At 33.9% G+C, this 15771-nt stretch overlaps 1 protein-coding gene across 1 annotated transcript; it reads right to left on the minus strand.

Moving 5' to 3' along the window:
• Positions 1-369: 369 nt before the first annotated feature.
• On the minus strand, positions 370-11863 carry LOC110727338. Its single transcript, XM_021906902.1, has 15 exons — positions 11297-11863; positions 10501-10659; positions 10287-10403; positions 10120-10204; positions 8892-9000; positions 8661-8728; positions 8453-8578; positions 7444-8375; positions 7026-7229; positions 6799-6859; positions 3541-3654; positions 3116-3229; positions 2953-3039; positions 1307-1378; positions 370-1045 (listed from the first exon to the last, which is right to left on the minus strand). Exons 1-14 carry the CDS (start codon positions 11389-11391, stop codon positions 1352-1354), a joined length of 2298 nt encoding a protein of 765 aa, XP_021762594.1. The 5' UTR covers positions 11392-11863; the 3' UTR covers positions 370-1045; positions 1307-1351.
• Between the last annotated feature and the right edge of the window lie 3908 nt (positions 11864-15771).

Here is a 15771-nt window from a genome sequence, read left to right on the forward strand (position 1 = left end):
TCTAATTTTCTATCCTTGTATTTTTATTTTTTTTTTTTGCTTTTTGAATGATAATGATTAAGTACTTTGTTTTTATTACTAGCTTTTTACAACAAAAAAGTATAGGTGATATTCATATAACATTGACACTACTTCCGTAATTTTTTTAAAAAATGTTACATTTTAACCAACACATAGTTTTAAGTAAATTAATTGAGTTATTTGTCAACAAAAAAAAAAAAAAAAAAAAAAAATAATTAATTGAGTTTAATATTAAAAGAAATGTAAGCAGGGTGGGTATTACGGAGTATTGCATCTTTCTTTATCTTCTTTATATATTTTTAAACTGTATTTTTCTAATCAATATTTATAGAATTTTAAAAATGAAAATCAGGAAAAACCCGTAAAAGTAATACGGAGTAAAATGGCCATTCCACAAGTACTTGCCAGAAAAGCAATGAGTTCCAAGCCGGAACAACTTTCTTTTTACATTTTTCTTTTCCAAGTAAGCAAAAGTAAAACAATTTTTATATGGAACAGCATTCCTACGTCACCAACGCCACCACTAACACCGTCGGTGTTATATCATCAGTTGCTACAACTACCCATTCGACCATATGTGAATCTCGGGCATTTCAATTTTCAAATGAAGACAGACAGACATACAACTAATACATCGACTGTTATACCCTGAATTCTTGAGAGAGCACGATTACTAGTTGCTCAGAGCCCTGTTAAATTACAAATGATACAATGTAAAAACATACTTCCATCTTCCCCTGCAGCTGCTGTAAAGCTTGATCTTAATCAACAAACCCATCCTCGAGGTATAATAGGAGTAGTTAAACTTGCTTAAATATGATTGACTTGCGCCATTCTGACTAGTCACAGTGGAATGATTTGAAAAGAAAGTGTGAGGCTCTGAGTGGGCAGCTCTTGAAACAGCTTTGGTATAAACAGGCTACAAGAAATGTATAACCTCACTCACATTTCTGGGAACAAAAACACTTTGTGGCATCCCAACTGTCAATTCCTTGGTTCCATTTTCGTCCCTGTGCTCCTGGAACTAGAGAGCAAAATAATTTAATTCTAACTTTATTTTTCCAATCCACCTTTCTCATAGAAAAAACATGTGCATATAATTCAAATTAAAAACTACCGAATGTCAAGCTAGTTTTCAAAAATCTTTTCCACCCACCATAATAAACACCATCCTTTTCTAAAGAGGGAGGGGGGAAGCACTAGGAGAGGGCATAAAACGATAAATTGATAAAACTCAAGGAACTATAATCAGTCTCAATATAGGCATATGGAGGAAAAAACTAACCAGTTCAACTCGGATGCATGCCTGGTGTGAGAATCATTCCTAATGTCAGCATTCTAAAGCATGTGATGGAACCTGCAAACCATTTGTTCCAAGCTACGAGATTAGAGTAAGTACAAAGATGATGTAGCCTAACTATAATGATAAAATACATGCATTCGAAAACCAAACACAGCAGAATCCTAATGTCTCGGTACTGCTCACACAATACAACACACATCAAATCTATGCAACAAAGAGTAGTCTAAGAGCTACCACAACTGCAAATTACTTTACCTGTAAACCAATTTTTAGTACATTCTACCTACCTACCTCAGAAAAGCTGTTACTACTATTCAGCTCAGATTTGTTCAAGAATTCCCAGACACCTTACACAGTCAGAACCGAGTTATGGCTTATGGCTATTTTTACTATTTTTCCTTCTTTTTCAAATCATTGTTTAATAATTAATTGTAACCATTTTCACACAAACCCTTTTTTGTTGCTTTTAGCATAATCAGCAGCTGTATCAAGCAAGACAATTAGTTTAACGAATATATACCAATTAGCTCTACACATATACCTATATCTACGGGCTTTATAGACTTTATATATATATCACTAATAAGAAAAATCGGATCTCGCAACCAAGTCACGAGACAACGGCATTTGACATTCCGGTTTTTCACCAAGTGTCACACCACATAAGCAACAAATGGGTATTATTGTGACTCATATGATGCTAAGTAAGCGGATTTTGGATAGATTTTGTAAGATAAAAATACTGTAGTTTTATTATCGATTTGCTTCCAATATTTCATATATACATATATACATAATTAATCATAACTTTTAATAAATATCCTATGACTCGGTTTTATTTCCATCAAAAAAATTTGTTTTAAAAAGTTCCTTAAAATAAAATCCATTTATAATATATTTAATTTATTTAAAAAATAATAGAGAAAGTTAGATAAGCTTTAATCAGGCTTAAAAATAAATTCAATAAAAATAATTTCAAGTCAATAATAACATATACGGAGTATATATCTATTTACAAACAAAACTACAAAAAGTGCATATTATATAAATAAGCGATATGATATCATATGTCTAAATATCCTTAATTATCAAAAGGGATTATATGACCGTATATAACATTCAAGACAAAAAATTTATCCTAAAATTTTATCAACCATGTGAGCGCCGGGCACAAAACTAGTATATATATAGTGTCTTTAAAATTAAGTTATTATCCTCAACACTATGGATAACAACAATAAAGGGAAGGGGTAGGGAAGAAAAAGGAAGGTGGGGGGAGGGAGAGAGCAACCTCCAATTTCCTTTCAAGTCTCTCCAATAATGGAGGGATTTGGTATATTAAAAGGGGATGCAAAATTAATCCCTCCATTTCCTTTCACTTCCCAAAGAACCCGACTCGGTTGAAAAAAACTAAAAATTAAAAAAAAAAAAAAAGCCTGCATATTTACATCGGTTTCAGTATGTCATTCCCCATACCTATATTTTATTCTGTATAAAATCTGTATTTTGTGCTGCATACCACTATACAAATTAACGTATGAAAAAACAAATGCTACAGAGTTAATCCATGCCCTAATATGAACAACAAGCATTAGGAAAGCAAAACTAGCAATTTGCGTCATCCTTACCTCCAACAAGTTTTCATCAGGAAAGCAAGAAGTTGTACAGTTAAGGCTATTGGAACTGTCGAATTGAAGAAGCCTAAGCTTCCCCTCCTGCAGTAAAAATTTATTAGAGATTCAACAATATTAAATTATGACATAATACCACAAAAGGATCCCAAATTTCCACCTTGGTTCCATAAACAAGACCGCTACCAACAGAAGGATGAAAACAAGCCACATTAACTTCATCCTCTGCACTTGGTAGGACTCTCACCAGCTCCATATCAGAAACTCTGTACACCTGGAAGATTAAACCAAACTTAAGTAGAAGTACAACAGTACAGAGAAGAAAGCTGACATATAAACAGTAAAAGCAATGTTTTTAGGGAACATCTATTTAATGAGACCAATTTTCTACATAAAGCACAAAGGACCAGCCAAAAGAAAGGATGACTAAAAATTAAATACAACATACAATATTTGATATCAAATTCAATAGTCGATACACAAGATTTTTAACAAACCAAAATCACTCAGCATGTCAAGACACATGACCACATCCAGAAGAATACATGATTTGTGAAACAATTACTTATGTATACCCAAAATTACCTCTAAAATCGTATAAATGGGGACTGTAGTCTCCCCATCAAAGACAATACTCTTGAGAAGAGAATTATGGCGTCGTCCATAGGCAAGCAACAAGTGTTCCGATGTCGGTGAGAACTGCAAGGTAGCATTAAAACATTATATAAGCCCAAAAAATTAGGAAATGGAACATGATAAACCAGTAAATAGGTAAATAAAGTTAATAAGCTGGTGATAGGGCTTGGATGCCTCAATAGTCCCCGTACAAATCAACTTACAAGATCTTTACCATCATATATATCCAGACCACTTAATAATCATGTCCATCAATCTTTCAATTTCTGTGGTGTTAAGTGTGAGAGGGGGGGATAAAAACAAAATGTAACATTGTTAAACAATTATAACACTGGTACTGTTTTCTTCTATTATTTTTGTTTTGTTGGTGAGGACAAGAAAGGAGGAAACTAAGTATGTGACCTTCACTGGTAAGGAAGTCTTTCCATCCCCACACACAACTAGTCCCAAGCAAATAAAAAGAGTGGGGTTGCATTAGACAGGCTAAAGCAAAAGAGCCAATCCATACTTCATACGCACACAATTTTATTTTTATTTTTATTTTATTTTTTTTAGTTTGTTCTAAACCAGGTAGGAGAAAAATTGAATCAACAAGGTTTTATTTTATTTTTTATTTTCAGTGACAACTGGCGAGGCTAGACAGGAGGGAATTAAAGCCATAAGTGAGCTTCACTGAGAACAAAGTCCTTCCATGCCCAAACACAACTAATCCTATGCAGATAAATTGAGTGGGATTGCAATAGACAGGCAACATAAAAGCAAATAAGCCAATCCATAAGTCAAGCATTTTTTTCAGTTTGTTCTAAACCTGATAGGAGAAAGTTTATCATGCCCAAACACAACAAGTCCTATGCAGATAAATTGAGTGGGATTGCATTAGACAGGCAACATAAAAGCAAAAAAGCCAATCCATAAGTCAAGCATTTTTTCAGTTTGTTCTAAACCTGATAGGAGAAAGATTATCAACTAGGGAGCCTCATACTATATCAAACAACAGCTTTTTCACAGCCATCCAATGTCAATGCGTCCGTAAAAGACAGCAGCTTGTTTGAATCATTTAAGAAATTTTCATTCTGACTTATAGAAACCCTTTATCCTCCAATCCCTACAGAATTTGGGTGATCATGTTTACTTTGCCTACATCATATTTCATCCCTATCAATCACATAACTAGCCCTTTTTTATTATTGTTTTTTTTTTTTTAAAACATAACTTGTCCTTTATGTAGAATTGTAGATGTGTGACAGCTGCAAAATATGCTCAGCAGCTTCCCCACTTCCTCCCAATCAATCAATCAAAACCTTAATCTTATGAGTGGGGTCGGCTACATGAACCAAAAATGATTATTCAGTATAGTCATTCACAAAAATCTTCCACCCCCACTTCCCCCCCCCCCCCCCAACCCCCAAAAAAATAAATAAATAAATAAAAATTGGAGTTTGAACTTAAAAGGAAAAACGAATGGCATGCAACATCTCAAAAAGTCAAAATGGACATCCATTGTAGGTTATGACTTGTGAGCTAAGTTACTTAGAGTAGCTTAGGAGTGTCGGGTAAGGTATGGATTCGAGTGTCGGGTGTGGCAATTTCTAAAACTAGGACAAGTGCTAATAATATAAAATTTGTTTGTATACTAATAAGATAGCACATGAAATTCAAAGTTATTAAATATAAAGTAACTATACAACAACAACAAAGCCTTAGTCTCAAAATGATTTGGGGTCGGCTAACATGAATTGTCATAAGGAACCGTACGATATAAAGTAACTATAATTGTAGGAAAATAAAGGTATATCCATTTACTTTTAAAAAAATAAATAAAAAAAATTTCATAACCAACTTTTTTTACTATTCTAAAAGAGACACAACCACAAGTTATTTCTCTCCACCCCAACACTCTCCATATCTCTTTGCATATATGATATTTCCTTCCAGCTCCTCTGTTATTTTCCCGCCCATGTACAAATCCTATCACTGGCAGCCTGGCAGGCAAGTGATGAGAGTACCGCCATGGAATTCCCCTCACTAGGGTGACAAAAAGCCAAGATTCATTAACTCTAGTTTCTCATAAAATTGATTCACTTTTTGTAATCATAGGGTTTCCATAGCCTAAGATCTGAAGTAGCCATTTCCGAGTAATACCTACCAAATCTGACCAGGATCTCGTACACATTTCAGTGTAGTGTCACAAGAAAAAATTTGCCAAGTACGAGAATTCAATAGTGCCAATAAATAGAGACTAAAGACAGAAGTAAACACTACTCTATTCATAATTACTCACCATGTTCCCAAAACAGATAGAAACAATAAAAGATCACGGATTTGACTAGAAAATCTAGATCTAGTATCCTTAAATAATAACCAGAACACCTCACAAAATAATTTCTTACCAAATAATTAACTTCATTATATAAAAGAATTTATGCTTCACTAATTCTATACTTTTAAGGTTAGATGCCCCTAAAACGGGTTGATTAGTTTGATCTCTATTATTTGAATTACGGATTTCTAATTGGCTGCCTACCTTTGAGTTAGTACAGCAGAAAATTCTTAGCAAGCAATTCATTCTCTTTTAGTAATACTAGGGCTTGGGCAACTCATTACATTATCTCTGAAGTCCATAACAGAGCCAATACCCAATTAATAGCAATCCATACAAGGTAGGGTACACTCGATAATCATATGCTTGTGATGTTAGCCTGTTAGGTCATTCATATTAGTGGTTTTGTTCACTTGTTTAAGTTATGTTCAATAGTCGTACAGATGTATAATATATTTCCCTTATGCTAGCAGCCAGATCAGAGTGTAAACTATTCCAGACAGAATTTCATTGAAGTCAAGGTTCCATAAGTAAGTCGAAACATAATCTATTTCGCAAGATTTTGAGCCTTTTTTAGGTTATTTATTTCCTATGCTCTAGTTAGCACATTTCTTTTATAACGTTTGCCAACGCACAAGTTCAACAATTCATATCTCAAATAATCAATAGATAAAAATTATAAAAAAGTTGATATTCTAAAAATATACATTGGGATGATTCTAACAAGATCTTACATGACTATTTTATCATGACTTATAAATCACAAAAGCTAGTCAAAGTAGAGCCTGTGAACAGTTAGCAACAGTAACATCACATATGTTCCACAAACAAGAATCATAATTACTAAGAAGCAGATATGCCAAAGGGAAAGGATATCAATGACAGACCTGAATTGACGTCAAACAGTGGGCAGCCCTTATTGCCCGTGACGCAAGTACTAACCCAAACCTAAATCATTACAATAGAAAACCATATAGATAAGCGATTTAACCAGAAAAATAATAAAAATAATAATAATAATAGTAATAATAATAATAATAATAATAATAATAATAATAAATAAATAAATAAATAAATAAATAAATAGACAAAGAACAATAATTAGATCACATACGTTGCCTCCTCAAGGGAATATATCCGTAGCTCATACATAACTGGTTGAGCTGAGATTGGATGCCTTGTTGGTGAAGTTGCAGCTCCTAATGCATCATGGTGTGCCTGCGTCTGAATTCCAGGTTCACCTTCTGACTGCGGCAGCATGCATGCAACACAAGCAGCCAAAAATTTCCCACATGGAGAAAAATGAGCACCCATTTCACTGCAAAACATAATGAGCACAACAAAGTCACATGATGCAAAAATTCAACATAAAGAATATAAATAAAATTAAAAATCAGCTGGTTCATTGCTTTATTCCAATATATGAAAGCTTCACCAATAAAGCCCTAGCAGCAGGAAAGCAAAAGCCCATCTCATATAGTCAAACAGTTGTTTAGCAGGTAGAAAATGCATATAGCAATATATTAGCTCACCTGCAGAGTACAGCATGAGGAATAATCAAACGACATTTCTCCGCATCAAGATGAGCACAGGGATCTTTTATGTCATATGGCCATATTCTAAGTTTCACCGTGCATGGCAACTCTGCTGCTGCAGCAGCTGCTAGTGATGTGGCAAGCTCAGATTGAACTCTGCTAATGACAAGATGAGGGTCACCTTCATCCTGTGGAATAGCAGCTGCTTCCGCTGCAGGAGTACTAGCTGCTGCTCGGGAACGTGACGAACGATGCCGAGAACTGGACCGACCGCTGCCCCTTGTGTAAGATGTACCCATTTGCATGGCTGATGAAGCCACTGGATCCTGAATTATCATCTCACTTTGTGCAGTAGGAGGTTCTTGCGAACTAGAATTTACAGGACGTACCATGCGTTGTCCAGCTTGGCTTTGACCAATTAACCATCCTTGCAAGAAAGGTAGATCCCAATACGCAGGGTCTCCGAAAGGGAAAAATTGAGTGTTTCTTTCTTCAGGCTGTACATCAGATGTTTCCATAACATCCACAGCAGACTCCGGAGCAATAGCTTCCACCTCAGCTGATACAGGCCGCATTTCATTCGGAACCGAAGAAGTGTTACTGGATTCAATGGGAGACAACAAGAGCTCATACTGTCCAGATGGGGTTGAATATGTTAGCAACCTCACCGACGAAGAAGGACCAAACCTCTGCTGCATACTACTTGAACCTGCATTTCCATCTGAGTGCTGAAAAGATATTCTTCCATCATTTCTGGAGAGCAGAGGCCAGATCAAGAAAGGAAGGGACATGAGAGGAAGTTCCTCAGCTGAGCTAGACCAATCAGAAGCATGAACATTAGCAACATATACAGTAGGAGGTGGATATCGCACATAACCCTGAGAAGTTGCAAGTGTCATTGATGAATCTGAAGAATCAAGGTCATTGACCTGCATGCCGAGAAAGTCATGAGAAAACAAAGAATATTGACGCAATAATTAATTTCATCTTGAATGAACCAGCTTACCTCAGCTGTAAATAAAAAAGGTGCAGCATGTGGATGGAAGTGAACAGCTCGTAAAGAACGCCGTGTCTTCAAGACAACAGTAGGGATTGACATTTCACCTCTTTCATTATAGTGCCATATGTATAGCTAGCCAAAACAGAATTTTTACTTCAGCATCACTTGATTGAGCATAAAACCTAAAACACTTTAGAAAAGTAAGCATTCTTACCTTGTGTCCTGAAGCAACTGCAAGCAGCTCCCCCTGGGCATGGAAAGCAATAGAAGCAATTGGTCGGTCTGCAACAAATATAACATTCAGATTAGGAGTTATTAAGAAAAAGAGAGAATGGACAAACTAGGTTAATTTATTTATATTTTATACAAGAGACGTTAACATAAAAAAGGAAAAAAAAATGCATTACAAACATTAAAATAAACCATCAGAGCTAGAAGTAATTACAAAAATCCCGTGACCCAATACATTCTGCTGTAATTGCATCCCAAAGCCGAACTTCATGATCTAGACTCCCACTAGCGAGCAAGCCTGGAATTGTTGGATGGAACCTGACCTGAATAGTTCCCAAAAGGCAAAAATAAGAACAATTTTAATCAAGACATAAACCACAAAATGTAATCTGCACATCAATCAATCACCATGAAAACAAAACTTCAAGTGAAAAATCAAATCACAATTCCTTCAGAATGAAAATACTCAATCTCACTCAAGTTGGCAAACAACTTCTAATCCTTGTCAATTAAACACATTTCGTTTCAAGCTAAGAACAAAATGTCAAAACATTACAAGCATAAAACTGAACCACATTTACATAAACAACATCTCTAATATTCACATACATCTTAGAAATATAAAGGCATACGAAGCATCCCAACTACTTTGGATCCCGGAAAGAAAAGGCCTCCAAAATAGATGTAGAATCAGGTATAATAAACTTCTCTCGAATGACAACCTCAGCCTGTTACAAATATCCTAGACCAAACCTATAGGACTCGTTAAGCCAGCTACGTCATTATATTGATTTGTTTTATTATGGCAAGTGACTTAACCAAGGTATCACAGTTGCCTACTGCAAAAGCTGTGCCTTCTAAAATGTCTGGCTTTATTTTCTTTTGTACTCTTTGCAACCCCAAATTATCACAGTTGTTCTTTAACCACATTAATGTCAGTATCATTCATTATCATATTATTTCCCTTGCAAAAAAGGTCACAATTATTTCTCAAAAGAAGGAAAAAAAAACTTTCACTTCATGTGATCTTCCCTTTTTATCGGCAATTCTAGAAAACCAAATCTTAGATACACACTTGCTAGCTACAAGTTACAAACACCTAAGCATATAATAGAACCAATAAATTTAAGTGTAGCTGTGTTCACTATATATCTATCACCAAAGGCCTAGCCAGTAGTCATGTAGATATATGAAAGTAGCAATGCCAAGCTTATATCACTACTCTATATTACCATCATATCTGCATTATAAAGGTTATTTCAAAATGCAATCACATTCCTTACCAAGAGAAAGAGAAGGTTGCCATAGTCATTTATCAACATGCACGAGCACAATGGTAAATGTATGTGCAAGATAGAGAGCCTCAGTTTCCTTAAATGGACTCCACCAATGAAAAGACTCATGTTTGAAAGTTTTTTACACTAATAGAGATTGAAACTCACCACCCATGGTGTCCTCCGATGCCCACTTAGCACTTTCAGACAGTTTCCACTTTGACAATCAATTATCTTTACAGTATGATCTCCACTGCATGAGTAAAAACTTAACATGTTAACATGATACTGACATCTCTATCAACAAAACTTGTCCGGGTTATAAGACAACTCACTGTGTGGAAGCAAGTGTCTTCCCATCTGGACTGAAAGCTGCTGCAATTGTTGACCTAGGAGGTGGTACGAGAGGGCAATACTTGGCTGATAAATGATGCAATGACTCTGCCTCAACCCTGGGATACAACTCAAATGAGTTAAAAAGATATACGAAGCTTTTTTTTAATAAAAGGAAACTATAAGAGTCGCCACCAAGAAGATGAGAAGTATTACCATGATATGAGGCTACGTCTTGCATCTCTTCCGGCCTCAAATATACGGCTAAGATCATCAAAACCACCCTCTGAACTTTCACCCCACAACCTTTTCGTTGAACGCTTTGTTCGAGGATTGATCTCTCTACGAGCTAAAAGGTTGAATACATTGTCTCCACTGCTTAAAATAAAACAATAGCATACCCAAAATTCAGTAGAGATCTATTAATGCTAAGTCCGGCATAAGACTCTAACAACACGCATAGTTACTCTTAATAATTAGAAATTCCTCAACTTTGGAGCCCCACTTATAGAATACCATATCTACTACGAAATCAATGACTAAAATTAGTTAAAAGAGGAAAATTATTCACATGGAAATTCCATCATTTACCATATGAACAAATCTTCAACTGTAGTTCCCAATTATCATCTAAATGTTCGAATATCTTCACGAAATTAATGTAAATCATATTCACAACACATATAAGTTTCTCAACCCTACTTCAAAAATTTATAATAATAATAATAATATCAGATAAAAATATACAAAGTATATATAATATACAAATTAAAAAAGTTAAAAAAAAAAAAAAAAAAAAAAAAAAAAAAAAAAAAACCACATGCAACTTCAAAGATCAAATTGTCCAAAACAAATCCAATTTACAAAATCTCAAAGCTTCAACATCTAAATCTACCAGATCTTCAGCTCAAGTAAAGTTAAATTCAAAAAAAAAATATAAAAAAATTCTAAAAATTAAAAATTAAATTACAAGATCAAGAAAAAAAATTCGAAATCGAAAGTAAAAACCCACCTGCGTCGAGGAGCAGAATTACTTGATATTGGACGCGGCAAAGTGTTTGAGGTTGATGGGGCACTTGCATCATCCACCCACATTGGATCCCTCATTTAAACAACCCCACCTCATAAACTAATCAAAAAATTAAGAACCCACATCAAAATCCCACCATTTTTTCACAAATTTCTCTTCGAAATTTGATGATTTAACCCAGAAAATTTGTGAAGAGGAAGGTGAGATGAGAAGATTTAAGTGAAGGGAAATTGAATTAGAATTATGGATATTGATGAATTTAGAAAGGATTGTGATTAGAATTGAAAGAGAAGATTAAGGGAATTATGGTGGGGTTGGTGTATTTAGCAGCCACCAAAGGGGAAGATCGAAATGGGAAGGAACCCCAACAAACTAGAAAGAGGAGAGAGAAAATGAGAAAATCAATAATAATTTTGATTTTAATAATCAATAATAATTGAATAAAAACCTAAAAATTGAATACAAAGATGAGAGAAAATGAGGAAGACGACGTTAATTTTTTTTTTTTTTTTTCAGAATTTTGGGCTTTGGATTTTGTTGTTAATTGAGTTTGGACTGGGCTTCACATTCTTGTGTCTTACCGAGTACTAGACTTTGTTTTATGTTATTTAAAATGAGTATTTATCTTTGTTTAATCCACTAAGGAATTGTTTGGTTCGCACTAGGGAATGGGAATGGAATGCAGAGAGGGAAAGAAAGAGAAAGAAAAGGATTGACCCTGATTTGGCCTGGTTGGTTGTTTGTGTCCAGGAAACGGAATGAACTACCCATTGATTCCCTTTGTGATTGTTCGGTACAAACAAGAGAATCAAACTATGTATTTTAATTTCTTTTTATTTTTTCCAACAATAACCTGTTATATACTATAAACATGTTTCTTCTAGGAATAAAATTGATAAACCTGCTATTAAAAAATAATATGATAAACCTGTTTCATATTTTCCTATAATATAAAAGGAAAATTTTAAGCAAAAAAATATAAATTTAAAATAACATCTTTTTAGCTCCATTGATTACAAATTCAAGTTATCATTTCTTGGTGAAAATAATACCAAAATACTTGTTCCTGCACAAAAGTTCATACCAAAAGTGATTTAATAAGATTAGCATGCAACTGAAGTCCTAGCCAATAGCTCTTCTTGCCAAAGTAGTAGTTTGTGAATAACACCTAAGCTAATTGAAAACCATACATTAAACCACAACATAAGATTTAAGCATTACTATCATTACTTCCCCCTAGAAGACTCTTTACATAGTCACTTTTCAAATCGTTTGGATTCTTTGAAAATATCATGAGCTTATTTGGTTGTGTGGTTAGAATGTTGGCCACTTCAAAAACTTGGGTGGGAGTGACACCTTCTAAATTAAAAAAGAGTAGTTCCTCTATCACTTGTTCACTTGTCTCGATTAAATTTTGCTTTCTTTCATCCGCATGTTGTTTACGATCATCAGTGCATGCCATCACAGTAGTCATAGTGGAAAGATGAGTATATATTCATGTCTTTCATGAATGTTTGTAAGCTAGACAACTCATTAGAACTTCCAGCACCACCACTTCCTCTCTTACTTCTTTTTTTGTAAAAAATTTCAATCTTATCTTTTTTGGAGGAGGAGAAAAGATTTAACAGTTTGAGTGGCATTATTACTACCAACTATTTCCTCTTCATCACTTAATTTGAGCATAACCAGTGGAGTGACAAATTTTTTCAAATTGTTGATTGCCTCAACAAAATCTTCAGTTGGTTTTCCAATAGCATAGTCCTTGCCATAATATTCTTAAGTTCATGAAATTACTAAAAAGGAACTCCATACAAGTTTTTGCAACACGGATGATTTTGACAAGGACAAAAATAAACATAATAATCAAATATATAGCATCATCAAGTATCTCAAACATAATTAAAATTACCTAACAAAAGTTATCACAACTTGCAAAACTCATCATAAACAGACTCTTCCACACAAAACATTTTTTGTTCATCATCTCAAACGAATCCACTTGTATTTAACATATGATAAATAGCCATAAGCTTGGCTACAAGTGTCTTAAGATGGGAGTCAATGTGTGGTAAAGTCTTCAAACCACAACCAGGAAGAGCCTTACCTATGACCTCCTCCAAGCAAACCTTATAGCCGCTTCTGATTCTACTATCACACCTCCAGTGAGGGTCAACAACTGGCTCTGACAATGCTTCTACGAGAATTTTATCTTCCTGAGTGGTCCAAAATCATTTATTTCTCCCTCTTCCACCTCCACTTGCATTACTTTCGTCCATCCTACTATAGCATTTGAACCATATTAACATGCATAAACAACACTAATATATATAAAAATGAAATTAACCAAGAAAATATTCAATACAAGTAAATAAAAGAAATAAATATAAGCCCAATTACAACATCCATGACTTAATATTAAAAAAAATCAAAAAAATTGAAATAAACATACAAGTCTTGAGTTCAAATGTAACAAACAAATTTCAGCATAAAAAATAAATAATATCACAAAGTAATTCTGGAAGCATGTACGCTTTACTAAGTTATGTTATAAAGCACAAGCAAGCACAATTATTCGACCATGTGTTTGTAAATTAAACCAATTTATCAACAATTTGGGCATCGTCCGGGGACAAAACTAGTAACTAATATATAAAGCAAAACTTATAGTTAGGCCACAAGACAAACGACACTTGGCATTTCAATTTTTCGCCAAGTGTCGTGTCACGTAGGCAACATTAAATGATTATTTAGACACATAAGATTTATTTGAATATATTTTTTTTTTTGAATAAAAAAGTTAGATAGATTTATATAGATTTTGTAGGACAAAAAAGTTTAGAGTTTTATTTTCAATAAAATTTGGATAGAACTTTAGGACATATTGACTGATTTAGAGTTTTATTATCGATAAAATTCAAATATTTCATAAGTACAAATTAGGCCCTATTTGACAAAAGCAGCGGTAGCGGGTAGCTGTTAAGGTAGTAGCGGGTAGCTGTCAAAGTAACGGTTGATAGTATAAGTGTTTGGCAAAAGTAGCGGTTGCTATACTAAAATATATCAAAATTCATATAAATATTGTTTAAAAAGTAATAAAAATTTGCCAAACGCTACCCGCTACTAATAAACGCTACTATTTATAACGTTTGAGAAAAGCTACCTAAACGCTACCTCTATCGCTATCGCTACTAGAACTGCAACATAGCCAAACACTCTGCAATTTTTTCTAGTAGTGTTTTGACCAGTTAAAAGGCTAACCGCTACCTCAAACGCTACCACCAAACAAGGCCTTAAATTATAATTTTGTTTAAAAAATTTTAGATTATAACTCTTAATAATTATCTTATAAATTTAAATCAGCTAATAATAAAGAGTACTATAATTGCTATATTGTAGTTTATATTTTTCTAAAGACGTTGCGAATATTGTTAAATTAAATTAAGATCAGTCGTACATAAGCATTACAAATTCATATCAATCTCCCATTATTAGCTATCATATGGGCAATGGTATTACCCGTCTATCAAACATGAGTAAAGTTAAAGACATTAAAGATAACTTATCCTAAAAATATCATCCAATAACATGAAAATAGGTGCAACTTTAAAGTGATTTTTTTAATTTCTCTAGTCATGCTACTTAAGTCACTTTCAAGAGCTACCAAATAGCCCAAAGTACAACCCAAAACCACCCACATCAACGGTAGTGCTATTTATTATTTATTTTTTATTTTACAAGTATGATTGTCAAGTGATTATAAATCCATGAGTAAAAAAAAATAATGTATATTTCTAGATAATATATATTGTGCTCTTATTAAAATCAATGATATTGTACTTCAAAATATGTTAAACCAAATAGAATATACACCTTTTATACAACAATGTTTGTATCAATTATATATTTTAAGATTTGGCATATAGATAAAACAAATTATCTTAAAATTCAATAAAAAAAAAGCCCTGGCACGGGGTACAAAACTAGTTTATTATAATTATATTAGACCTTATTTAAACTTATTAAACTTGATTGAAACTTATTGGATTGGGCTTGATGTAAACATATATGAACTTATGAAAAATGGACTAGTTGTAATACCCCTCATGATTGCTTTAAAAAGGATTTGATATACTACTCATATCAACAAGATGCATTTTCCTTTTAGGGAGCTCATATGCTAAGATACTCCACGGTTAAGCGTGCTTAGATGGGAGTAGTCTTGGGATGGGTGACCTCCTGGGAAGTTTTCTCGAGGTGCGCATGAGTGAGAACAAAATGCGCCGGAAGGACTTGTGTTGGTCTGTGGGGACATTTGTTGGCCCTCGATGCACATTTCATGACAATAGACCCCTCCCTAATTTGTTTGGGGTCGGGGTGTTACACTAGTAGTAATTGGCATTAAGTTAGGCCAATTATAAATAGTACATTATTAGTAACTAACAATGCCAGTTACTAAA

Source organism: Chenopodium quinoa, unplaced genomic scaffold, assembly GCF_001683475.1.
Source record: "Chenopodium quinoa cultivar QQ74 unplaced genomic scaffold, ASM168347v1, whole genome shotgun sequence".
Classification (NCBI taxonomy): domain Eukaryota; kingdom Viridiplantae; phylum Streptophyta; class Magnoliopsida; order Caryophyllales; family Amaranthaceae; genus Chenopodium; species Chenopodium quinoa.